At 38.0% G+C, this 26,568-nt stretch overlaps 1 protein-coding gene across 2 annotated transcripts; it reads right to left on the bottom strand.

The window, feature by feature from the left end:
- Positions 1-487: 487 nt before the first annotated feature.
- On the bottom strand, positions 488-26,120 carry CEP78 (centrosomal protein 78). 2 transcript variants are annotated; one of them, XM_084504888.1, is made up of 16 exons: positions 25,990-26,120; positions 24,238-24,512; positions 23,847-24,022; positions 23,173-23,245; positions 22,547-22,650; positions 21,044-21,218; positions 18,700-18,813; positions 18,426-18,490; positions 14,262-14,370; positions 12,098-12,233; positions 11,119-11,164; positions 9,497-9,640; positions 6,029-6,106; positions 4,182-4,348; positions 2,818-2,971; positions 488-1,328 (listed from the first exon to the last, which is right to left on the bottom strand). In XM_084504888.1, the coding sequence occupies exons 2-16, from the start codon at positions 24,488-24,490 to the stop codon at positions 807-809; spliced, it is 2,316 nt and encodes a 771-aa protein (XP_084361014.1). In that variant the 5' UTR covers positions 24,491-24,512; positions 25,990-26,120; the 3' UTR covers positions 488-806. The 2 variants fall into 2 exon arrangements, with proteins under 2 accessions (XP_084361014.1, XP_084361015.1); XM_084504889.1 differs by lacking the exon at positions 25,990-26,120 and adding an exon at positions 25,709-25,839.
- Between the last annotated feature and the right edge of the window lie 448 nt (positions 26,121-26,568).

Genomic DNA, 26,568 nt, shown 5'->3' with positions numbered 1-26,568 from the left:
CATACAAATACAAAGAAAGCTATTGCTTTTATTTTTCGGGGCCACACTGAAGTGAACCTTCTCCAGTGTTAAACAGCGCCTTCTGTACTGCATTAGGCAAACCAAGACCTGCGTTACTCTGTGCCATAGTTCAGAAGCTGCCAAGGCAGCTGCCTGTGCAGAAAGATGGGAAGAAGTAGCTGGGGGGGCAGACCTGAGAAGTCTCAAAACAATATTTTTTCATCTCTGTTCTCACATTTCTGTAAGTTATTTATGAGAGTAACCTAATTCAAATGGAGTAGACATCCTCCAAAAGTCCCTTCACAGATATATTATTCTTCAATCCGCACCAATAAAGAACATCTGTATTCAATTATTTTAGAAATGGTTCTGTACTCATTTTCATACTTGAAGCTTCCAACTACTTTTGTACCCACATTGTCAGGCATCAACTGATGTTTGCCTTAAAAAACTCTTTCCACTTCCAATGCAATATGCTGGAAATAAATTTAAAAACAAAATTTTTACTAAATTTTATTAGCTTGGAACTGTTTACACTCTGTAACAAGATCTGTGATATACAATAAAAACCATATTCCAGGAACCTTTGTGTGTAGTAAAACCTGTGAGGTACCAGTACAACATTTGTTTCCAGGAATAAAAATCTAGTGACAAGTGATGCAAACAGGAAACAGGAATACTAACAGCATGGAATGTTTTGTGAGTTTTAAAAGTCTACACTATTTTACAAAAAAATCTCACAACCTGTACTGAGGCATCCAAATTTTATTTTTAACCTTGTATGTGTAAAGAAAAGTCCAAACATTTTAAGTGCTGGTAACACTGTGGATACTTTCTTGTATTTCAGAGACAGATCCTATGGTATCAGTTCCAGAGCAGTCTACCATCTGCAGTCTACTTTGATCTGTTCTTGTTCCATCATTTGGAATTGCAGTTTCAGTCACTCTAGGAATGTATTTCTTCGATGAAAAATTTTTATTTTTTTCACCAGAAGCACTGCTGGATATTCTGCTACCATTACTTTTAATATTCATACTCGAGTCAGTAAATGAATGCAGGCTGGTGACCAATTGCCTTGCTAAATAATGTCCTTTTGCTTGTTCATTTTGTTTGACTCTTTTCTCAGAGAATGTTGGAATGCTGTTTTGAGGTTTATCCTCTTTGTTTTGGTTAATTGCTTGACTTTCATTTTCTTTCCGTAAGACTGGCTGCTGCTGTTGCACAGCAGTTGGAAGTTCCTGTGTTTCTTTAAGAGAAGAGAAGGTATTATTCACCACCAGCTGGGACTGAAATGTGCCAGGAGAAAGCTGGATGTTCCCACCTCCGCTCTGAAATAAAGAGATTCCAGTTAAGATACTGATGAAACTAGAGAAAAAAAAATCCAACGCTGCAACTGTCATGTACTTGAGTCTGCATAGCAAAATAAAGTCTTTACAAAATATACAAAAGATTTAAAGATAATAGCAATCACAACCTCTATTGCCCTACAAAGCAACCAAGTTTCAGAAGATAGCTAGGGTGAAAATGACAGAGTAGGCATATTTACTCTTTCACATCTGGCTTGAACTTTATGCTACAGAAATGAGTCAGTCATAATGCAGCCAAAGCACAATCACTTCCATCATTCTGAAATAGAATTCAGTATGTTTGCTCCGAGTTCATAGCAGTTTGATCCCAGTAGTTTATCCCACAATACCTAGCTGCAAAAAGAATCTAAACTATGAAATACTAGGAGATACTAGGATTTAAGTATGAAATAGTACTAACGTTAGTTGAACCTTTTTTCACGTATACTTAAAGAACACCTCAAATTCAAGCTTCTAATGAGCAGAATAAAAAAAAAACATGACTTAGAAGAGCTGCATGGACAAGTTCAGAAGAATGCCATCAGCTGAAAACATAGTTGCAAGCTGCAAGCTGAACTACAGCAATGTGAAAGAACCTGTGACGAGAATTAACTCAATTACTCCTAGTAATTTTAACAGACTCTGAAAAACTGGAAATTGCATTCAACAGCATGAAAAAAAATAATTGTGTTTTAGAAGCTCATGGTATTCTTGAAGAATTTTGAACACTTAATCATTTGGAACACTTAATGGGGAAGACATTAGGTATAATAAACATACTGGAATGCAGAATAATACCTAGTATGAAAGTTTTATCCAACTTGGACCTTGGACAAGATTGCAGGCTGCCAACATCTTAACTTTGATCTTTTTTTTTTTTTTTTTTTTTTTTTTAAGTGAACTTTGGTACCTTGCTTGAAAAATCCTGAAAGTTTTCCATTCATTGTCTTTGGAGCTGAAACTAAAACTTTATGTGGCTAAGGTGTATACTAGCCTGAAATTCATATCATTGCTCACCTAGGAATGTAAGAGAACTGGAAACATATACTACCATTACTTAAAAGAAAATTCCTGCTTTCCAGTGGGCGTACTGTACTATCCTCTGTTATCAAATTCTACGGTATTAAAAAGCGCTATATATCATTTTTAAGTGTCTTTAAAAATGATATTTTCTGATTTTAATGTATCAGTATGGTAACTTCGTATTTCAGAAAAAGACACATGGAAATTACCACCAACATTTTCTTTAGTACATTACAAGACAGTATAGTTTCTGTTCCAAACGCTTATCACTTAGAAAGTTGACATTAATCACTATCATCTGTATAAATACAGCTACAGCAAGAGACTGTAATAATAGTTTCACGGATCACTTGGTTATCATTACTTCCAGTCAGAGTAGGAGAACTGCTGAAAAGTACATTAGGTATTGCCAAGTACACTGCCACTACCATTTCCTCTATTGACTTACTCTGCTATTTTGCGTATGTTCTTGTCTTTCTTCTTCAAAAGACTTCTCCTTTAGCACATTAGCAGGCTTACTGAGAGTAGAATTCATTTGTGGATGCCCCAAAAGACCAAAATCTGACTGATCTATCCCAGCTAATACAGCAAGTTGTCCAAGTCTGTAAAACAAAGCTCAGTAGAAAATGATGCGTCAAAAAAAAAAAACAAAACAAAACAAAAAAAAAACCCACAAACAAAACTCATTCATGTGAAAGATCTAAATGCTCAAAACCAGAAGAAACAATCCATCTCAATATCTGAAGATTGTTTTTCCATTTTTAAGAGGCCCAAAACAGCTATCAAAGATCAAAACGAGTGGTGACAGCTATTTTCCTATCTTTGCACTAATTAGCCTGCAGGTACAAAATCACCAGTCTTTTTACTCAGTGTTACCAGCGTGAGTCATCTTCCAGTTAGCACTGATCTCAGAGCAGGATGCCAGCAAACAGACTCCGTGTCACGCAGATGAAAACTTTATCATTCAGGCACAAGTTTGGTGCACATTTCCCAAACTAGTATGACCTCTAACAGCCAAATCCAATTACATGCCTCAGGAATAGTCATGTTGTTTCACCTGCTAGTTTAGAAGTCAGCCAAACCTGCCATTTTTAGTTTATCTTTTAACTTAAGCCACAACAAGAAGTCAGGAGTTGCAGCCATCACTTGATAGCATGGCTCTTTACAGAAGTTTATTGAGAAAACCAGTCTTTGTGACTGGGATTTTGTAAGCTTCAGAGCAGCTCCAGAACTTGTCATGACCAGATATAAGACCCATTTGAAAAAAGTTATTTTTATGTAGCAAGAGAACACCTTTCCTTTGGCAGAGTCTTAATGCAAACTTTAATCAGTGTTCTCTAGAATATTTCAAGTCATAAAAAGCAATCCAAAATTTAAGTACAGAGGACAGTTTCGTTCATCTAGTTGCCTTCTGTATTTCCATCAGTAAAAAGGGGCCCCAAGACAACAGAACACGTTCTGAAGCCAGTTCAACTGCATTTTCAGCCTTTTGAACTACAGGAACCCTAAGAACCACAGATGATCCACAGAACATTTAGCAAACAATTCAGTAGAAGCTTTCTTCTCTTTTGGAAAGGGCTTTTTGAAAGGACAGATACTTGAATTCAGCGGGGACAGTGCTTGGATGTTTTTTTTACACTGACAAAAGACTGAACAGCAAGGACATAGTTTTTTTTTTTGTTGTTGTTCCTTTGCTATTTGCCAGTACACTCCTAGAGATCTGAGGGGAAAAGGTAGCAGAATTAACTGAGAGGATAATTTTGGAGAAAGTCTCAGCAGAAAGAGTAAGACTGAAGTAAAGCAACAACCTACCCAGCATCTTTAAGGAGGTCTAAAAAAGCATGAAACTTTTGAAAAGAGTTCTCAATGCTGCCAAGAACACCTTCATCTTCCAATATCATGTTGGCTACTGACTGCGCATGAAGAACCTCAGACAGGGAGATATTTAGATTCCTAAGTCTTGCATTTTCAATTTCCAGCTATAAAAGAAAGGCAGAAAAAAGTAAATAAATTTCTATCATTCTCAGTTCAAACAAATATCACCTCTGCAAGTCTATAGAACGATATCACAAAGAGAAACACCGAAAATCAGTGATATAGAGCTTCATGTACCAGAAACATTCAGGGCGCTGTTACATGGAGCTCCATGCAGGCTTGTTTATCCACAGCTTTAATTCTAAGCTACCATAAGTGATCTTGATGAAAGCACTTAAAACTGCTGATTCAGCACTGTCTTTAGTATGTACAGAATGGTGCAGAGCAAGTGCAAACAAAGACATTAGATTTTAAATCATGTTACTTTGCATATATAATACAACACATTAGCACTAATGATACTTTGCATGTATGACACATTAGCACCAAATATTTTATTTTTACTAGTAAAAAAAGACCTTAATGAAGGCCAACACTCTTCACCCCTCTCTATCAAAGGGAATGCATACCACTATCTCTCCTCTGCTCTGTGCATCTCAAAATTCAAAGTTTAAGATAATCCCATTTTTCCTTCCCACTGAACATTAAATCAATGACAGTCTGAAAGCTGAATGACAACTGTAGAATACACAGGGTTTTGTGTTTGGGTGAAGCATTAAGTCACTTATTTGAGTTCACAGACATGCAATCTTTGCTACCACAGGCTTACTTTCTTTTGTATTTTACAACAGAAGGCCAGAAAAATTACACATCTGCCTAATGAACTCTAGATGCTTAACTAGCAAAATGCTTGATTTTAGAGGTTATTGCTTGTTAGCTTATCCCTTCCACTCAGGAAAAGTATTATGTTCAAATAGCCTGGCATGAGAAATAAGACATCCCGCAGTAGGTATTTAGTCTGAAAATATTTAAGTATAAACCAACACAGACTACTGGTTCACTTTACATTACGTGAGGATGGAGATGTCCACAACAGAGGACAACAACGAACTTTGTGGAGTTTAGAGTCTTTTCTGTAAACCTGCTTCCTGTACTGGGCACCATTTGTTGTTCAATTTCAAAATAGTACCTACCATAAACATCATCCCACTGTAGATCATATATAAACACTAAAACCATTAAATTACATATCTTACACTCAACTCTATTGCAAGAAATTCTCCTTTTTGATTACACTCAATTCAAAAGGATCTTTCTAGGTCAGCAACACCAACTCATAACTGGCCAACATGCTACCAGTAAACCCATCCAACATTTTTAATGCCCACAAGAACAAAAATTATATTTGGCTTATGCTGTCCCTTTGATTTTTAACATTTGCAACAAACAGCTTCTCAGTGCAAGTCATTATAGAGAAGGTGGGAGAAGTCAGTAAAAACTATCCATCTGCTACAAATTGCAAGCAGTATTAACTACTTTCTCAATGAAAACAAACATCAAAATGCTCTACTTCATATCTAAAACATGAAATGAATAAAGCACATTGAAAGGGTAGCTTGACCAGGAGTTCAAGGCTCTGGAATAGGATCAGGAGAACAAACACACATTACTAAATGTAGATTTCATCACTGTCCGTAGGCTAGTAAATGATCCATGTGACTTTGAACTGAAATTCTGGAAGCTACCAGGTTAGAGGTTACTGATAATTACTCCAATTAAGCAAGTGGATAGTTTGATTGGCGCCTCCTGTAAAGTAAAGATGATTATCAGTTAAGGATCATTACCTCTGTTATCCGTTCTTCAGCCTTTACTCTGGCTCTTCGTTCTTCCTTTAATTTTTCTATGCATTCTTCCAGCTCCAACTATCATAAGACAGAAAATTTAATTCCAAATGTCAGATCAGTATGCAATATTACACACAAATTCAACATGTACAAGTGACAAATTTAATTTCTGGGAATTTCCTCAACTACATTCTTAATGAGAGGAAACTGACAGTTGAGACTCCCTCTAGTGGAAGGAAAAAATATTTGAGTTTTTATTTTTCATTTAAGCAGAAATTACATTTTTATCAAAAGGAATTTGTTTAAGTTAAAGCAACTATTAGTGTCTCAGAGTAGTATGCTTAAATCCCTTCCTTGAGCAGGAGGATTTGAAGTTCCCAAAAACTTGAATACTAAAGTCAAATTCTCCTCATTCAGTCACATCAAGGTATGTTTGGAGAGATCTTTTCTTTTTGCACACTGGCAGTTTGAGGAGCTTCCACCTCTTACTGTTTATTCCCACTCTGCAATTCCATCATTGTTTTTCCACAGCTGATTGTCCCTCTTTGAAAGGTTCTGCTAACGCCTGCTACCAGCTGAACAGTAACCAAGGTGTTCAGCTGATCGATCCTCATGACAGGTCTCCACCCAAGCAGCTGTGCAGTAAGTGCTGTTTAACAACAGTACCTCAGGAAAAATTAACACAGCTAAGAAGGGCCCCTCACGTCCTTTCACATTACTAGCCACAGACTTCTGCTATTTACTTTGCTCCATTTCTGGAACTCACCCAAATCACATCAGCCAGCGTGAATTATTAGGATGGCTGAGAACTAACGTGGAAAAATCTCACTTTTTACCACAACAGCAAGTTGAATTAACTTGCCTTATGATCAGATAAGCAAAGACACAAGATGGGAAAAGACTTATTTAAGAAACAGAAAAGTACTGAAGGATGGCGAGGAAGTAGACCTCACAATTAAATTGTGAGGAGTGGCTAGCGTGGTTCTGTCACAATGCAAAATTCTTGTTTTGCATCAGTATAACAAAGGAATGGGTAACCAACAGGAGCTGTTCAATGCTGCTTTAATACTGCTATCAGATAAGCCACTATGGCCTAGAAAAGTATTCTGATACCAAATTTAGAAAGTGACACTACAGTGGATTACCTTACTGTAATTAAAATCAGTAAAATCTGGGCCAATATAAAGATGGGAGGTTTGGAGTACATTCCTAGAGTTTATTGTTTCTCTTTGTAAGCACAAATTAATCACAAATTACCCCTTCCTTGCAGATGCACTATATGTAATCCAAAAATATACTGGAAGTATCAGATTTATTTCACTAAGTTGGAAAAAAGGATTTTTATGCTAACAAAGGTCAGTATGACAACCCTTCCCCAAAGCAAAAAACGCACCTTCTTTCTGTCTGCAGCGCATCACAAAATGACAGAATGGCTGAAGTAAACATATCTCTGGAGGTCACCTCATCCAACCTCCCTGCTCAGCAGAGACATCTTGAGTCAGCTGTCCAGTACCATGTTTTTGAAAACCACACTTTTGAACATCCCCAAGGCAGGAGACTCCACAATCACTTTGGGCAACTTATGCCACTGCTTAGTCACCCGCACGGTAAAAAGTTTCTCCTTATGTCTCTGATGAAACCTTCTGTGTTCCAGTTTGTGCCCACTGCCTCTTGTCCTGACACCCCGCACTGCTGAAAACAACCCTGGCTCTGTTCTCTTCACACGCTCCCTTCACAAATTTATACACACTGGTAAGATCCCCCTGAGCCCGCTCTTCACCCAGCTGAACAGTCCCATGAACAGCCTTTCCTCATAGGACAGATGCTCCTGTCCCTTCATCACTCTCATGGCCCTTCCTTGGACTGCTCCCCAGTGTGACCTGGGCATCACAGAACTGGACACCCTACTCCCAGTGTAGCCTCACCAGTGTGGACTAGAGGGGAAGGATTGCCTCCCTTAACCTGCTAGCAACACTCTTCCTTGTGCAGCCCAGGATACTGTTGGCCTTCTTTGTAGCAAGAGTATGTTGTTAGAGTATGTTCAACTTTTTGTCCGCCAGGACTCCCAGAACCTCTTCTGCAGAGCAGCTTTCCAGCTAGGAGGACCCCAGCATGTATTGGGGCCTGAAGCTGTTCCTCCCCAGATGCAGAATTTTACTCTTCTTATTCAACTTGGTTGCATTCTCAAGTCCCAGAAATAATATTCTGTTCTCTCCAAACAAGAACACAAACATCAAGTATTTCCTGAAAACACTCCTGTCCCTGCTGCACAGAAGCTTTTGGCACATGGATTTCCATGATTCCAGACACAATGCTCTAGATGAGAGTGTTGAAGACACTGCACAGGCACAGTATCAACAAAATGCACATGCACAGTAATATGAAACCACCTACACAACTAAGTCCCAGGCCAATGGGAATACCTTAAAAAAGTTCCTAAAAAGTTTCTAGAGAAAAAGGGTAAGTATACATCAGCTGAAAAAACAGCGATCTATTTACCGTGTATTTGTGGTGTCATTTTGCCTTCCATATCAACTCTAAGCTACCCCAACTTTGCCATTACATATAGATATGCAACGATATCAAGTTTTAACTTCATTTTGGCTTATATAAAAACAGTTCTGTGGTCCCAAACGAACTGTTTGTTCACACAGCATGGTCCTTTACGACAAACACCATGGAAAGACTGACTGTGAGTCTTACTTTATGCAATACTTACATGGAGGCAATACAGCTTCTCCATTCAAAACCCAAATCCTAACAGGTGAGATACAGTCCTGTTACTCGGACTGAGAACGTATTTTATAGTAGTGCTAGATTGCCACAGCAGTGTTACTGGGCCACTGAAATACCTTTGTTTTCCCTTTCTTTTTTTATAACACTCTCTGTGACGACATTTGCAGCTACTTCATTTTTTTTTTTTTTTTTTAGAACTACCGAAGTAATAGATGGAATAATAAAGAACAAATTAAAAAAAAATAGTTACTGAGCTGAATTATAAAATGGAGCTTTTACACACTTTCAATTTTTAATTAGTTTCATGCAACAACCATTACAGTATTTTAGCTCTTCAAAATAACATTAAAATACATTTTTAAAGAAAGTACTTGTAAGGAAATTACTAAAGCAATAACACTCATCAAAAGATTTTGGAACCATGATTCAAGTCCAGAAAAGAGGAATTATGCATAATACAGTTTTGTGCATTAAGTGTAATTCTTCCTTATTGTGACCCTGATTTGGCAAGATAAGTACAGCATACACATGTTCATTTACACTATTCAGAAGTTGGAAATTCAGTGCACAATCAACCCACATCTTTTGAAATAGAAGCCTGTGAGACAATTAAAATCTATTCAGAAAGCACTCTGTGACTGGTTATTAGCTTAATCATAATTTCCTGAATAAAACAGTTTATTTGGTATCATTTATCTTCATGAAATTTAAGGCACAGAACATGCTTCTTACCTGGAATTGTTGATGCTTTGTTACATTAATCTTTTCTAGTGATTTTGTCAAATCTGGATTATGGATAACATCTTCTAAATCTTCTGTCTCTTCAGTTTCAGATGTTGAAGCACTTTCTACTGTCACTTTCACAGGAATACCTGTCTAATTGCATCAGAAAAGAAAAACACACCCACCCACAGTATTAAACTGTGTAACAAAAAAGAAAGATTAAATGCTATCAAAAGCCTTATTTAAATGCAATCTTTTCCCAAAGTCCATTAAAATGAATACGCAGCACACCCAGTTATGCAATTCTGTGATAAATTTGCATAATACTTTATAAAAAGAAGATCTGTGTGTATATATTGGGCATATGTGTCAAGGTTTTAGCACTAGGGGCCTATGGGGATAGCTTCTGTGGAGAAGGCTTGGTGCTGCTCTGTGCCACACGTGGCCAATTCCAGCCAGCTCCAGTGGCCCCCACCGCAGGACACAGGCAATCCACATGTGCAGTACTTCTGTGAAACCTTGCTTACTAAAGGACTTAAACACCACAGGCAGCGATTAGGAGAAAACAGTCAGAAACAGAGGGCACACTAAGGTCAGAGGAGAAGGAAGTAGTTCCATGACAGAGCAGCCTGTGGAGGACCCCCTGCCAAAGCAGACAGACGGGCAAAAAAGAACTGCAGCCCTGTGGTGCAGTTTTACCCTGCTGGGTGACTTAACTCCACCACAACCACTCACCGCCCCCACCTCTTGAGAAGACGGGGAAAAGAAAGTATTCCGGAAAGAAAAAAAAGTCTCACAGGTTGAAGTAAGGATAATTTAATTAAAAGGAAGAGAAAAAAGACAAGCAAATGCTGTGCAGGAGCATGGAAAGAGAAAAAAAAAAAAAGTATCAACTTCCCATCAATGAGCAATATTCAAACACAACCTGGGAAACTTAATACACAAAATGGTTGTTTGGGAGAACAGTATGTTTTCATAACGAGACCCCCATTTTCCCCCTTCTTCTCCTTTCCCGACAGTGAACTCCATCCCAGCGAGACACGGTACAAACCTATAGGAGAGTCCATACCACAGCAGGTGTTCCCGATGGACTGCAACTTGGGGGAAGCCCATGTCAAAGTAGGGGATAAATGTGCTGGCTGCAGCAACAATCTGACCTGTCTGCCCAAATTAAAGTTTAGTATATGCTAATCTCCAGCTTTTCTCTGAGAGTGGGGACATGATGGAAATGGGAAGGTGAAGGAGGAAAAAGGTTCCCCCTACAAATACAGATGGTTCTAACACAAGAATGTAGTCCTAAAGCAGAAAAGAGAGAGGAAGGGGGAGAGCAGAACCTCAGAGAAAAATGTTAATTCTACTTATTGCCTCAGGGTAGATTGTGTCCACACTCAACCCCAGCCTGCTCACAGGGTTAATAAACCAAGAATAGTGATACAGAAATGGGAATAAACTGAGCATCAAAGATTCAACCAAATGCTTTAGTAAACTATTACTTTGCATTTCTATGTGACAAAGAAAGTTTAAGTTATGATGTCCCAGTCTCAACTTTTAGACAGTAAGATTCTGTTGAGCACCCATCTTTTTTTAAGCACTCATATACTAAATAAACCTTCACACGAGCAAGGAAGTACCTGAATCTTCACTGGTAACTCTTGATTACCATCCACTGCCTCTCCCCTAAAAAGGGAGAGAAAAACATTTTTGAGGAAATTAAGCTTGTGAAGTCATCATTGATACTTCAATTTCTAAACATCAGCTTTAAGACAGGTAAAGCAGTTAAGTTAAAAAAGCAGACACTTTGCTGTACCCCTTTTAACACTCACTACATTCTCATTTTGTTCTACTAGTACTCCTACGTAATTATGACTTAGGGCAGCGTTACTGGATGCTAACAATGTCTTCCATAGATATCTTGTTTAGTTCATTATGACCTGAAGTCAGCAAGATAAATTGGTGTTCAGCATTTCTAAAGAAACAAGTGTCATATAATTAGTTATAGTACATTAAGAAATCTGTTTGTTTAAATAGACCTTAGCTGCTCAAACTGGAGATTATAGAATATATAAGTTTTTAGTTGTCTTTGTATCTTTTTTTTTTTTTTTTTTAATTTCTTCAAGGTGTTGGAAAGGAAGCATTATAACAATATTACAACTTCCAAGTGTTACAAAATTCTTTTTAAACTTCATATAGCTAAGGTGACAACAATTACGTCAGAATTAGAGGAGACAAAACAGAAAGAAACGATAGGGAGAGTTCCTACACATCTTGAGTTGGAAGGCAGATCAACTATACTAGAAGCTTGGAAAACTAAATTACATCTTCTGCTATGAAGTATGATAAATCATCATTAACAAAGTAAACGAACAAGATTTGTTTTGGTACACCTGGATATTCCTATGGCCATCAAATTATGTCTTTGTGTCTATTTTAAAAACTTAGTGGAACAGAATTTGTAACACCCTCCAAGAATTATGTAAGGAGGAAAAGTATGGATATAATATGAAGTCCAACTTCAAACATGTATTTAGAAAAGCTAACACTGCTCTCTCCTTCCTTTATTATGCAGTTTTTATGCTTTAATATTTTTCCCTTTTACTGTGAAAACCTCACCTGCATCTCTTTGCACGTTCTGCAGTACGCCAAGGGAGGAAGCCTTTTGTGCCTGGTGGTAGTGGTTTTGGTGAATAACTATCTTTCACAGATGTAGTCTTTTTCCCAGGACTTACAGACTTTTTAGATGTTAATCCTGCATTGAACAGCAAGAATAGGAGGAAAGAATTCATTGCAACTAGATATTTATAAACAGTCAACTGCAACTGTATGTATAAGTGAAATTTCCAATGTAATAAAAGGACTGCAAGAAATCTACATTTCAATCTTATTTTGATGATCTTTTCAAAAATTAATTTCTGTTTTGCTTCTCAAAAAGAAGGGTGGCAAGCTAATCTGCTGGCATGTTTAACAGTTACGTCAGGTTGGCCAAAGTAATGCACACGGTTATTAAGAAATGGAAGCAAAGTTTCATAGCTAAAATTTATTAATACTGGTAATTTCAGATATCCGATTCAGTTGTTGGAAGTGGGAACTTAAGACAGTTCATTAAACAATGAAGGCTTCATATGCACTTCAAATTGCCCTCTAGTGGTTTTAGTGTGAAAAGCATTGTTTTTGTATTTCGCAAGATGCTTGCATTTAAAGCTGGTATTCCTACTGATCACTTCCACAGACCACCAGCATCGTTGCTTAAAAGGAATAATTAACCAAGTCATATTCACTAATTCAGCCTTTCGTTTGTTTAAATCATAATATAACTCAAAGTACATTCAGAATAAATGTCTATATTCTACATCAGGTTATGTATCAACAGAATTAAGACCCAGAAAACTGTCCACCACATATTTTATATAGTTAAACAAGAGGGAACTCAAGTTACTTCTTGAGTACAATCAATAGAACAACTGATTTTGTAAGGGCACCGAAATGTAAAACTGGGGTAACAGAATTCCAAATGTCACTTTATTGTCAAAAAGTAAACGGGATAGATATTTTTAAACTGTATTTAAGTAAGGCATTTTCTTCCATCACCCTGAGCATCACAATTTATATAAACAAACAGATTTTAATTTGATTTATGCTTACCACTATGCCTCCAGATAACAATAACAAATATGAAAGACAAGCCAAATGTATTACGGTGAAATTTTCAGTAATTTTGTTGAAAAATAGTGTATTGCAGTGTCCTGGTTTCAACTGGGATTGAGTTAATTTTCTTCGTAGTGCCTGGTATGGTGCTGTATTTTGGATTTAGGTGAAAATAATGCTGATAACACACTGATGTTTTAGGTGTTGCTGAGCAGTGCTTACACTAAGTTAAGGACTTTTCAGTGCCTCGTGCTGCCCTGCCAGCAAGGAGGCTGGGGGTGAATAAGAAGCTGTGACGGCACACAGACAGCAAAGCTGATCCAGACCAGCCAGAAGGATATCCCATGCCGTAATACGGTGTCGTGCTGAACAGTAACACTGGAGGGAGTTGGCTGGGAGGCAGGAAGGGGTGCTACCTGAGGTCTGGCTAGGCATTAGTCAGTAGATGGTAAAAAAAACTTTGTTGTGCATCACTAGTTTTTTTTTAATCACTATCATGATTATTTTCCCTTCCTTTTTTATCCTATTAAATTGTCTTCATCCCTACCCACAAGTTTTTTCAGATTCTCTCCCTCATCCTGCTGTGAGGGGTAGTGAGTGAATGGTTGTGTGGTGTTCAGCTGCCTGCCAGGTTAAACCACAACATGCAGCTATCAGTACTAAAATATTCAAAATACCTATGTTATTTTAAGCATATTATTTATAATAGGTTTGCATAAAGTTTTTAAAAAGAACACTTTGTACATCAGATAAAAAATAATTGTTTGTTTTGGCACTGTCTGCTACAGAAAGGCTACAGCATCAGAAAAACTAGGCAACTCCCTACCAGCAAGTGCCCTAGAAGTGAACAGTTGTGGAGAGGATGCACTCAGAATACACGCAATGCTTCAGAACAGTTAACTTAGTATATCCAACACTTTTCCCAACCACATACACAGCAGCCCTAAAAGCAACAGAAGGTTCACTATAGAAACCACTGATGGAAGACATTATTAAATTTTCTTTGAAGAAAGGTATTCTGCAAAACACTGACATTTAAACACACTAAACATTTCATAATTAGCATTCTTAAACATTAACATGCCATTTTGTAAACAAAATTCACTATAGCAGGAAAAAAATATAGTATTACCAATACGAATAGTAGCTTTTCCTTTTCGACCACTTCCTAGGACAATAGTTCTTTTCTTTGGTCTAGCTTTCAAAGCATCCTTGGAAGATGGTGAAGTCAGCCATTTATACTGGATTTATTTTTGAATATAAAGAAAGAAGAGTTAGTTTAGTAGCTAATATTTTAAGAGGTGCTTATTTAAGATCAAATTTATTTTTATTATTTTGTCAGATACAAGACTGCCACTGCCAGTTACAACTTAATCGTGAACTGCAAAACTAGAGAAAAACGAAAATCCCACAAGCCCCCAACTTAAACACAGATTCAATGCAAGTCTGAATGCTGCATTATCAGTGAGTGTTCCCAGAATACCACTGTTAATATCCCATCCAATATTTTCTTTTCTCCTGCACAAAACACTTCTCCTTTTATAGTAAAAAAAATGGCATCAACCCTATAAAAAGGAAACTTTGGCTCTTGCTTTCATTCTCTACAGAAAGTTGGCTTGCTAGGAATGACTGGTTCCAGCCAAACTTCTCCAGAGTAATAAAAGCTTAACTAACATGCTATTATATTACCAATAGAGTCAGTATTTTTTTAAAAATTAAGTTCAATTTTCACGGCCTCTAACGAAAAGACTTCCATACAAAGTAAGAGCATCCCAACTAAAATTAAGATGCTTATAATCAAAGGCAATTGCTATAATTCAGACTTCTTTACAGCAACAGCTCTACTCATAAAAGGTTCTACTTCTGCCAGTTAATGTCTTATTATTATTCCCAAGTTACACGGTCACATAATTTTCACTGGACTTTGTACTAACTATAACTTGATGCACACTGCTGAAGCAGCCATCAAAGGAAATGCAGTTAATATTAATGCTTATTTCAGACAGCCCTAAGCCCCACCATCATAGTACTAGGAACATGAAACCAAAATTATTCCCACCTAATGCTCAGGGAAGATTAATCTGCAATTACCGTGCTGCAGCTAACAAATCCTAGCAGAGTGAACTGCACATTTGCTACTACAAAATAGACTGAAACTATTCTTGAAACAGCAAGAATAGCTTAGCTTTGTTTTACTACACATAAACTAGCTATTACTAAGTCAAACGTGAAGTTCACCTACTCAAGAGCATGCTATCTGCTGCTGTTGTACAATAAGTATGAAGACAGCAAAGGTACTAAGACAGTTGAAAAATGACTATTAAGCTGGGACTCTGAAAGCAACTTGTCTTGTAGAAATCTCCAGTGGATTTTTCTTCTAAATTACTCAGTCTCGCCTAGAAACTACACAAACTTTCACCACCTATCATACCCAATGATATCTGGGATTGCAATCCACCATCCAAGAGTTACACAGTGCTGCTAAGATAATACAACCTTCTTCCATTTTAAGTGTTCATTAAACTTATTGGAAAATTTCTTATGTTTAGAGGCAGCAGTTAGCAGTGAGCAATCCTTCCTGCAAACATGAAAACCCGATCAAAAGGACAAGCACATAAGTGCTATTTAAAGACAGAAAAATGACTTCTTAAGCAGAACAAGATGTAAGGGCTGCTGAGACTGGTATCCAGTAAGCAGGTGTAACAGTACATTAGAGGCTATTAGTGGCAGCTGAAACATGATCTTTTGTTATTAGACCTTACTGCTATATGTTAATCAAAAGCCCACCTAACTCCTCTTTATGAAGCAACGCACTATTTTTTTTTTTTCTCCTGACTCAACAAGCAGTTCAGGCAGAAAATATGGAGTTCACACAGTAGGTGCCACGATAAGATGGCGGAGAATGCCACTTCTCCAATATATACAAATTCCACATTTTACTGTGTTTTAGTCATGAGACTTGTCACAGTTAGCCTCTGGCAGGTTAAAAAGCTGAAACTAGAGGTAGATGAAACTGGAAGAAGTACTAGGGATGGTCATCCATCCAAGTTTTTAACTGGCTCTGTGGAAGAGATACAGTATGAATTAGGTAACTTGCTGCAAGAATAAGCAGTGTATTAGTTTCAGACAGAATATTGTATCTTACACCTTGTCTCAGAAGTCCCAGATGCTAAACTTCGTACAACTGAGTCTTTATTTCCTATCAATATGAAATCCAGATCTTTAGCAACTATCATGGATAAAAATAAAGAAAAAGAACCCCACTAGATTAAATATTTCAAAGACGGATATGCATGTTTTCCCTACTACAGAAAAAGGACTAGCGTATCCTTTTAAAACCTCTCAAGTCGGAGGTAGTACACAATTAGCAAAAGGAAGCAATGTAGACACTAACTGACAGTTTTGCTTGCCAAGCTTAAGCTATAAGAAACAACAAAATAAACATTGCTTCTTTAAATCTGTAAACATAATCTGTGATGGATCCTTCATAAAAATACAGGGGAAAAAAGCAGAAAAGGAACTGAAGTTTGAGTTATGCTAAAACTTGTTAAAAATAGAAAGAACTGGAGTATTAATTACATCCAGAATTTAGAAGAGGTCACTAGGACTCAAACAAATACACCCATAGATCATTTTTACTTGAAAATGAGTCCTTGTAGTTTTCTGCAGCACAGCTTTATGACCAACTGTTTGTCATCTTTGATACTCCTGACAATTTATAAATTTACTTGTTTTGATCCCTAAAAAAAAACACCACCACCAAAACCTACGCAAAACATAACAAAGCACCCACACACTGCTGACTTTCAATATAGAGCGCATCAAGACACTGCTGTCAAGAAACTCAACTGTTTTTCTGCTCATAATACTCAGGCTTATGTAACTGAGCTTAAAATCAACTGTAAATCCTGAGGTTAGGGTAGTAAATGTTTCAGTTTCAAAAGATTATTAACCTTAACATCAAATGTTTGCATTTGGCTAAACAGGTGGACTATCCCACTTTGAGTGCCTGTCCTGTTCACATGATATATACAGCAAATGCTGTTTACAACAGACTACCCACACAGTTTATGAAATAACAGATCTAGGCAGTTGTGTTCTTATTTATGGAAGAGACTGTTATTTAGCAAGCTGGTGATCAGTTGATCGGTCATTTTTCATTTACATTATTAATCTGGTATACAAGACTGTTAGCTTCGCCAGTAAGAATTAAGATACTGCACTACCTTGGTAAATATAGAACAAATGTCTTGAGTTGAGTGGTCTCACGGTATATGGGAGATTCCCCATAGAGTTGCTTCTTTCCACAGTTCAGTTTTCTATTTATCTCGAGCTATATTCTGTACAGGCAGATGCTATTTTCATGTAATACCTGCAACATCTTGCAAGTGTTGATTGCACCAGCCAATGATAAAGAGTACTTTTTCACAGCTAACCTTGGTTTCTCCAAAAGAGTCTTTAAGATATTGAAATGGAGAACTGTATTAATCCAAGAAATGTGACACAGACTTCTCAATTTATTAGATTCTCCCTGCAAAACCATAGCTCTGACTTCCAAGTATTTTCAAAGCCAAAAGAGCAATAAATTCCAGAACAAGAACTGGGAAAACAAGAATAAGTGTACACTCATTTGCTTGATAGCTCTTTTGGGAACTGAATCAGATTTCCGTCTTATAAATAAAAGACTCAGTATTTAAACAGTATATCTAATCATAAATGGTGCAGATATTTTATGTAAGTTACAGTAAACACTGTACAGTTATTAAAGATGGCAAATGAGACTGTACTTTAAACTGTAGTTTCTTAAATGATTAATATTAAAAAATATAGTCTTGAGTAGTTTAAAAATTGACTATGTAAATTATTTTTAAAAGTTTCAAAATAAAGTTTTAAATTTAATTAAATAAAGGAACTCACAATTTAAAAAGGTAATTTTCATGTGTTAAGAAAACATTCTGCAAAACTTAGTTCAGAATTCTTACTTGTTCTATAGTAATGCTTAAGTATACAAAAATTGCCATTATCCTTCCAATAAAATGGATATCCTGTTTTTATTATATCTTAAATTACATTAAGGAAATCATAAGAAGTCCAATATAATATAGCTAATGTTGCTACTAGTGTTTTAAGCTTTTCTTTTCCTATTTTTTGTTTATTTTTTAAATAGTCACCTTTCTGTTTATAATTTGAATAGCTGCATTAGATTTATTCTGAACTAAGTTATCTTTGTAAAAATAAATGCAATGCCAGATACAAAAAACAAAGCACAAGTCACTCCAGAATGCCTAGCACATACCTCTGTATTAGCATTATTTCCATTCATAAGAACTCTTTCAATAATCTTTTTCATCAGAATGTGATCTAGAATGAATTAAGATGTCTTGTTAAGAATTTCCCAGATGAGACCAGTATTTATGCAAACAGATCATTGAATAAGCAGTGTTAAATGCTTAGCAAAATACTGTTGCAGGCTTGTTCCTTGAAAGCAGTGTACTTTACCCCACCAGAACTACTCAAATAGAAAAAAACAAACAAAAAAAAAAAGGACAAAGGCACATACAGATACATACCAATTAATGGATTTTTTCTTATGTCAAGTACCACTAATGTTGTATTAGTTTGAAGAGCATCTAGTAATGACCTTGCTCCTTCATTGGATATTCCACATTGCTGCAAATCAAGTGCTAAAATATTTGGAGAAGTAAAACAAATTATTAAATGGCATAACTTGCAGAAATATCTAATACAATTTAATCCACACCTGATGAGAACCTCCATTTCATAGAATATGAATAAAGAATGTTACTCTAATAGCCAAATGTTCAAACAAGAATTATTAAACTTCTAGTTTTCAACTCTGAAATTAAGTCAGTAAAACACATTAACATTAACACATAACTGCTAAACAATTGCAAAGGAAGGAATACAAAATGATAGTTAAGTCACTGTGATTGAGAATTCTGAGAAGAGGTAATACATCTACATACTGATTAATTCAAGGTACCATAATATGTAAAAGCAATCAACTTCAGTCTATTCTGAGTCAGATCACAGCTTCTGCAAGATCAGAAAGTTATTTGGTCACTATGAAATAGTACTATCAAAGCTTTGCAATTTATTTCCTCTTATGCATACAGAACATAACAGAACAGTTGAGATTGGACAGATGTCTGGAGGTTACCTTGCCCAACCCTCCTGCTCAATCAGGACCACCTTGAGCAGGCTGCCTAGGACCACTGCATTCATCCAGATGGTTTTTGAAGATCTCCATAAAGGAAGACTCCACAACCTTTCTGGGTAACTTGTACCAGTTTTCTGCCACCCTCACAGTAAAATGTTTCTCCTGATGTTTGTGATGGCATCTCCTGTGTTTCAGTTTGTGTCTATTGCCTCCTGTCCTGTCACTCGACACTATTAAAAGGAACCTGTCTCTGTCTCCTTCACTGCCCCCACTCTGATATCCATACACCTTGATGAGACCTGCCCTTAGTCTCCAAGCTGAACAGTCTCAGCTCTCTCAGCCTTTCCTTATTCTTGTCCCTTCACCATCTTAGTGGCCCTTTGTGGGACTCCACAAAGTAGCTTCATCTCTCTCCCATACAGGAAAGCCTAGGACAGGCTGCCTCAGCAGTGCTGAGAAGCAGGGATGCATCACTTTCCTCAAACTGCTGGCAACACTTCTGATACAGGATAGATAGCCTTGGCCACCAAGGCACAGACCTGGCTCATAGACAACTTTGTTTACAAAGGACCCCTGGGCTGTTTTCTGCCAAGCTGCCTTCCAACAAGTCAGACCCCAGCATGTACTGGTGCATATGATTATTCATTCCCAGGTAAAAGAACTTCTCTTTACTGAACTGCATTTCTCTAGTCCGCTGAGGTCCCTCTGGATGACAACACTTCCTTGCCTTCTCAGGGATCAAAGCAAGGCTCACTGGAGTGTACCTCCTTAGGTCCTTCCTCCTGCCCTTCCTGAAGATCTGAGTGACATTTGCTTTCTTTCAGTCTTTAGGCACCTTTTCCAGTCACCATGATTAGTCAAATATTGGAAGTGGACTCACACGGGTATCAGACATCTCACTCAGCACTTGTGGGTGCATCCCATGAGGGCCAACAGAATTCTGTATGTTCAGTTTGGTTAACCCAATCCTCTTAGACCCACATGAATGTTATTTGTACACCTAGCTCACAGTATAACACTGTTCCCATGATTAAGTATATCTAAGAAAAGGGCTACAAAGCTAGTGGAGGGCCTGATGCACAAGTCCTGTGAGGAGCAGCTGAGAGAACTGTGGTTGTTTAGTCTGGAGAAGAAGAGGCTCAGGGGAGACCTCATTGCTCTCCACAACTACCTGAAAGGAAGCTGTGGGGAGCTGGGTGTCCGCCTCTTCTCAAAGGTAACTAGTGATAGCACTAGAGGGAATGACCTTAAGTTGAACCAGGGGTGGTTCAGGTTGAAAATTAGGAGACATTTCTTCTCAGACAGGGTGGTTAGGCACTGGAATGGGTTGCCCAGGGAGGTGGTAGAGTCACCGTCCCTGGGGGTATTTAAGGAAAGGTTGGACGTGGCACTTAGGGACATGCTTTAATGGGTGACATTGGTAGTAACGGGATGGTTAGACCAGGTGATCTTGAAGGTCTTTTTCAATCCTAATGATTCTGTGATCATTATTAGTAATTTCATACATATGTGCTGTAGAACAAATTACTTCTCTGATATGCTAGAAGACACTTCCAGATGACCCAGAAGTGTTTGGGCATTAACTATCCAAAAAGAGGGAAAGAAAGAATCTCTTTCAAAAGGAATTATTTCCTAGGTAAATAGGAAATTACACTACTGGCTACATTTGTTATTATCTGTCAGCTTTCAGTATTCTGTCTGCCTCTATCCAAAGAGTCAGTATTTCACAATACCTTTTAGCCACAGATCCTCTCCTAGACAGTCTGCAAAGGCACTTGCTCCTCTATCTCCAACAAGCATGTTGCAGTTCAAAGTAATTCGCCTCAACCCTGTCATATAGTCGAAGTCAGGTCTCCTATAACGGAGGCTTTCAGCCCAAGCTTCGCCATGTCTTTTCATTGCCTGGTGCTTTGCAAAACAAGGTAGTGTTACCAAGTGCAAAGACAAAGCCACAATCAATGGTAAGATCATAAAACTGATGTTTAATGGCTTGTGTACTAATGCGAAAAACACATTTATACTGGTTCTCAGTTCAAGAAATACAAGTCATTCTTAAACATTACAGTTAAGTCATGTTTGCTCTCATGATCTAGTTTTCAATGCATATTACAAAATATGGTTAAAGAACTCTAAACATCTTAACACCTTTTTTATACCACTTAAAATGCACCTTGAACAAGATATACGCAGTAGGAAATTGCATGCTTTCATGCAAACTAATGTTAACATTAATTAGAATATGTTACTACTTACAAGCTTACTGATCAGTTAATTAGAAACTTCTAAACTGTAAACTTGATTTCATTATTTCTACCCAGTGCTTAAGAATACTTTATAGACATTCTGAAACATTTGTGAAAATGATTAGAGAAACAATCCTTAAAACAGATGTCAATTACAGCCCTAATATTCATTTGAAGATATCCTGAACTTTCTTTAAATGACACTTATTAAGAAAAAACACATTTTTATCTCATAGTGTAAACTGTTTTTTGCATATAATTTCAGAAACTTTGGAAAGACTGTTCACATACTTAACTTCACATATGCTGCTCACAAAGTGCTTTGATGTGTTAGCGCTTGAAAGTTAAAGAAAAAAATTAAATGTTCGATAAAACATGTTAATTAATTTTATGTTCACTGAGTCGGGAAACAACATAATAACAACCAAAAGCAGATCTGAACATTCACTGCTATTTAAATTACAACTCAATTATTCATTATCCAATCCCATTACATTTTAATTTATGGGGAAACAATTGAAAAAGGATACAATGTAACTTATTTCCGGAGTATAAATACTGCTCACTTTGAGCTGCGCAACACGGGTTACACAGAATAGCCTGTATTTTTCTCACTGGTGATCAGAATGTTTTCCTTTATTGTTGTATATGCAAGTGTACTATGATATATTTATGTCTACTCAGTATCAAATAATTTGGTCTTAACAGATGTTCACTTCAGGGCTTATGAAACTGATTACAACAAAACTGACTTAGCATTAAACATTCATGTGACAACAGCTTTCCCACAATGAAATACAATTTTCAGGACTTCCGTCTTTTTAATGTGTTACAGTAGCTATGCTAGAGATTTGCAGAGATTTGAAGTCACAAACAGTTCTTTGAGCTTGGGGAAAAATTAGATACTGTTAGATTTGTTACTAGCTGAACACAGTTACTATTCTTAGTTAAAGTTATTGTGAACATTTAGTTCAAGAAAGATGATGAAATTACCTTTAATACATTTGCCATATGCTCCGCTCCTCGCCAGGTGAGGCTACATCCTGTGAAGTTTACGTATCTGATAGTAGCTGAATTCTTCACACTCTGACAGATTGCTGAAGAAAACAATAGCATGCATGTTATCTACACATACCACAACTAAGTTATCAAAACACATATATTTGTTCACTACCATATTAAGAAGCTGAATCAATAGCATGGCAAACACCACGACAAAACACTGGTCTTGAAGTAAAGGAGATTTTAAATGCATTTAATCTGTTGTACAATTATACAGTTTAGTACAAGTGTTTAGAAAAGATTCTTTGAACAAGCCAGAGCATTTTATTTCAGTTTACTTGTATAGACATGAAAAAAATCAAGAAAGTTAGCCTCCAACTTAAATATTGTGACTGTTTTAAATAAAACTATAAGCATCACTATTAAGTAGCATATTTATTTACTAGAATCAAGTAAACAAATTCAAGTCTAAATAATGTTAAATCATGTAAAATAAAGAAAATATTATTTTTGTAACTAAAAACAGATTTAAAACAGGAATGGAAATAGTGAAAAAAATTACCTATTTAAAGCACTACAAGAGAGAGGTATTGAAACGTTTTTGATTCTGAACTTACTTTCTAATCCTCCATCTCCAATTGGACAGTGGGCTAAAGAAATGCTCTCCAGAGATGATGAAGCAGCCAAGCCCTTCAGAATAAAAGCAATTTTTTTAGCTGGCTCAGATGCAAAATTACAAAAAAAGAGAAAAGTCCAAGTCAGACTTGCTCAGAACACATTGTGTTCCCTACAAGAAACTTTCAGAAGCTGGGAGGAAGGTCAAAGCTCACTTTACGCCTTTTTTTTCTTTTATATATATAAAAAACACAGTTGCCTACTGGCAACAGGCAGCACCTCCTTTCCTAGAAGCCACTCACAAGCAAACTAGAGGAAGTATTCTAATAACACACCTTAGAGACCTGCTTTTATCTTCTTGGTGTTCCAATTCTCTTATGTCATGAACATTCACTGCAGTTTGAGTCATATACGTAAGTTATATGCCCCCACATACACTGCAGTGATGTTAAGAAACTTCGTAAGCCTTGATAAATCAGGGCAGAGGAAAGTCATGCAAGTTTTGAAAGGCTCAGCAAGATTAGGTTATAGTAATTGTCTCATACTGTGGATAACACAAAGATGTGTTAAAACATGTGTTAAAGCACATTCTTGTGTGTGACAGCTATGTATAAAAGTAGTAGCTACTTCTCTAGGTTCTAAGCATATATTTATGCATATACTAACATATTCTTACCTTTGTTAGAAGTGTTAGATCTCTCTCCCTCAGGAGCAAACCGTGCAGTTCCAGATTTTTGAGTACATCAGAGATACCGAGACAGCCTTTGACAGCTTTGCATAGTTGGCCAGTCAAGTCTTTAGATCGAATTGCTGGAATTCTCCTTCTGAAGTAAGTTTTATGTCTTTCACCACCTAGTAAACAAAAATTACACAGCAGGAGCATCCAGTTCCTATAGACTTAGAAGGAATCATAATCACATTACACTTTCTTGCTGCTGTTCTTAAAAAGAAATAATTCCTCAGAGAGTACAAGTCTTAGCCCATGCATTCAATCACAAAAAAATTGTGCAATGTATTCTAACAAATATACATCAACGTATTTATCATCAACAGCCATCAGTACAAACCTGATTCTCCAAGACCTTGTTGATGAAAACTTCTTATTCCAATAGAAGTCAGAGTCTTATCATGCCTAATAGCATTCAGAAGTGGTGCCCAGTCCGCAGCTTTGATGCGATCTACAATTAGATCAAGAGTACCCTCAGTCAGGTTAGTTTTCACAGCTTTCAGAGGCACGGAGCTTTGAAGAGCACAAAGATGTTCATAATGTGAGTAGAAATCCAGCATGCATTGTCTTCTTATTTTCACTGAGTCAATCATTTTTTCTATCTGATAAGCTTTTCTGTAAAAGAAGAAAAAAAAATTTCATTTTTTTCCAATGTAAAATTGATTTAGCAACACAATCTCAATTCAACACGCATGCCCAAAACAGGAGTACATTCACTCACACTGCATCTACATGTCTTCACTGTGGCAGCTGAAACAATGATGTCTTACAATGCTAACTACCTGTGTAAACACTGCTGAATACAGCAAGAAAAAAACCTATGTTTTACTTTTCCATATAAATGGTTACCTACAAAACATAAAAGGTTCAATTACTAACTGCTGTAAAGTTCTCATTTTCCTTTTAACAGTTTTGTAGTGTAAAGGTCTGCAGATTCCTGAAAGGCTTGGAAACCCCAACCCAAAAATAAAGATATGAAAGACTACATTCCAAGCAGAGCTATTTGTGGCTTGCTAGTTTATTTTAGCTATCTGATTAACTAGCATTATGTAAGCACATTGTGGTCACAGAAACTAAAAACGAGTACAGTTATAATCCAATGCTTCAGAAAGTGACCGTCCCTTATCAACCCCCTGACTTCAGGTGATACATAACATACTAGCCTTTCATTTCCAGTGCTTAACCAACATTCTTTCTCATGCTTCATTTAATTCCAACACAAACATCAGACCTGCACCTGAAGTAAAGAAAGGGGATCCTGGCCCCAGCATACAACAAACAGACAAAGGAAGAGGGGAAAGCTTATTAGACCCATATGAACTTGCAACTGAGACACGACTATGTAAACCAGGACCCATCTGCACAGATGTCAGCAGCTTTGACAACACTTCAGAATGCCTCAACTGTCCTTGAGGAAGTACACGGGGGAAAACAACACACTCTTTCAATACAAAACGAGAAGACACTGAATAATACTAGTTGGTGGCAGATTAATATTATTTTTTTTTTTTAAACAGAGAGGAAAAAAGAAACACAGCACATAGCAAAACTGAGAAGCCCCCTTCCACACAGGGTTTTTGTTTGTTTTTAGAAACCCAAAAGTTTATAGGGATTCAGGAGAGCAGTTGTGAAAATCACAGGGGAAAAGATTCCACACAGGACCACTGGCCCCACTGTGCCCGGCTGCCTGTACTGCGACACAAGCAGACGTTCACTGTCTCCTTGCAGACTTTCTCAAGCATCTGCTGCTCTGCAGAGCTGTAGCACATTTGGCCTGCTGGACGGCTACGTTAAGCACAGACAACACCCACCAAACGCATCGAGCGGCTCCGGTCACGGCGTGCTGGCATCACGCAGCACTTTATTTTTCACCCACGCCGCATCGCCGCTAACCACGGGAGCCCGAGGGGCGTTCCGCTCCCCCGACCAAGCGAGCAGGGGCCGCCGGCCGCGGGGCTGCGGGACACCGGCCCCGCCTGACGGGGGAAGGGCGGCGGCCGCTCCCCGCTCCCCGTTACGGCCACCCCGCCACACCGAGCCGGGCCGGGCCTCGCCGATCCCCCACCCCTTCCCCGCCGCTCTCGGTGCTAACCTCGCACCTCCTCCCGAGCCCGCCGTTACAGCCGTTACAGCCGTTACAGCCGTTACCGCCGCCGCTCATGCGCGCGGGGCGGTTGCCCCGGCAGCCCAACCGCCGCCACGCGGCGCAGCAAGCCCGCAGCCCATTGGCTGCTCCCCCGCTCCCCCTTCCCCGCGTTCAAAATGGCCCCGCCCCGCCCCGCACCAACGGCCCGGAGCGCCGCTAGGGGGCGGCGCTGAGGGGCGCTGAGGGGGCGCCGCCCCGCTGTGGGGAGGGGGCGGGCGGTGCTGCTGTCATGAGGGGGTTTGTGGACCCGCGGGGGGGAACCAGGCGTTTTGGAGGAAAATTTTACAGCTCTTTGGAAAGCAATTTGCCTCTTCCAAAGGGACTTGAGGTGGAGGGTTGGAAGAAAACAAGCGTTGTCTTTCACAGCCTCTTCGTACGTGCTGTGTAGCTGTACAGTCGGCAAATCATATTAGGTGCATATTAAACCGAATAAACTGAACATTTCAATTTCTAACACTATTTGCAGCGAACTGGTCCGAGCAGTCCGAGAGGAGATGCACTCCTCTTCCCCGCTACATTTCTCAT

This window comes from Aythya ferina (genome assembly GCF_964211825.1).
Source record: "Aythya ferina genome assembly, chromosome: Z".
In the NCBI taxonomy this organism is placed as follows: domain Eukaryota; kingdom Metazoa; phylum Chordata; class Aves; order Anseriformes; family Anatidae; genus Aythya; species Aythya ferina.
This window is presented reverse-complemented; position numbering and strand designations above follow the sequence as displayed.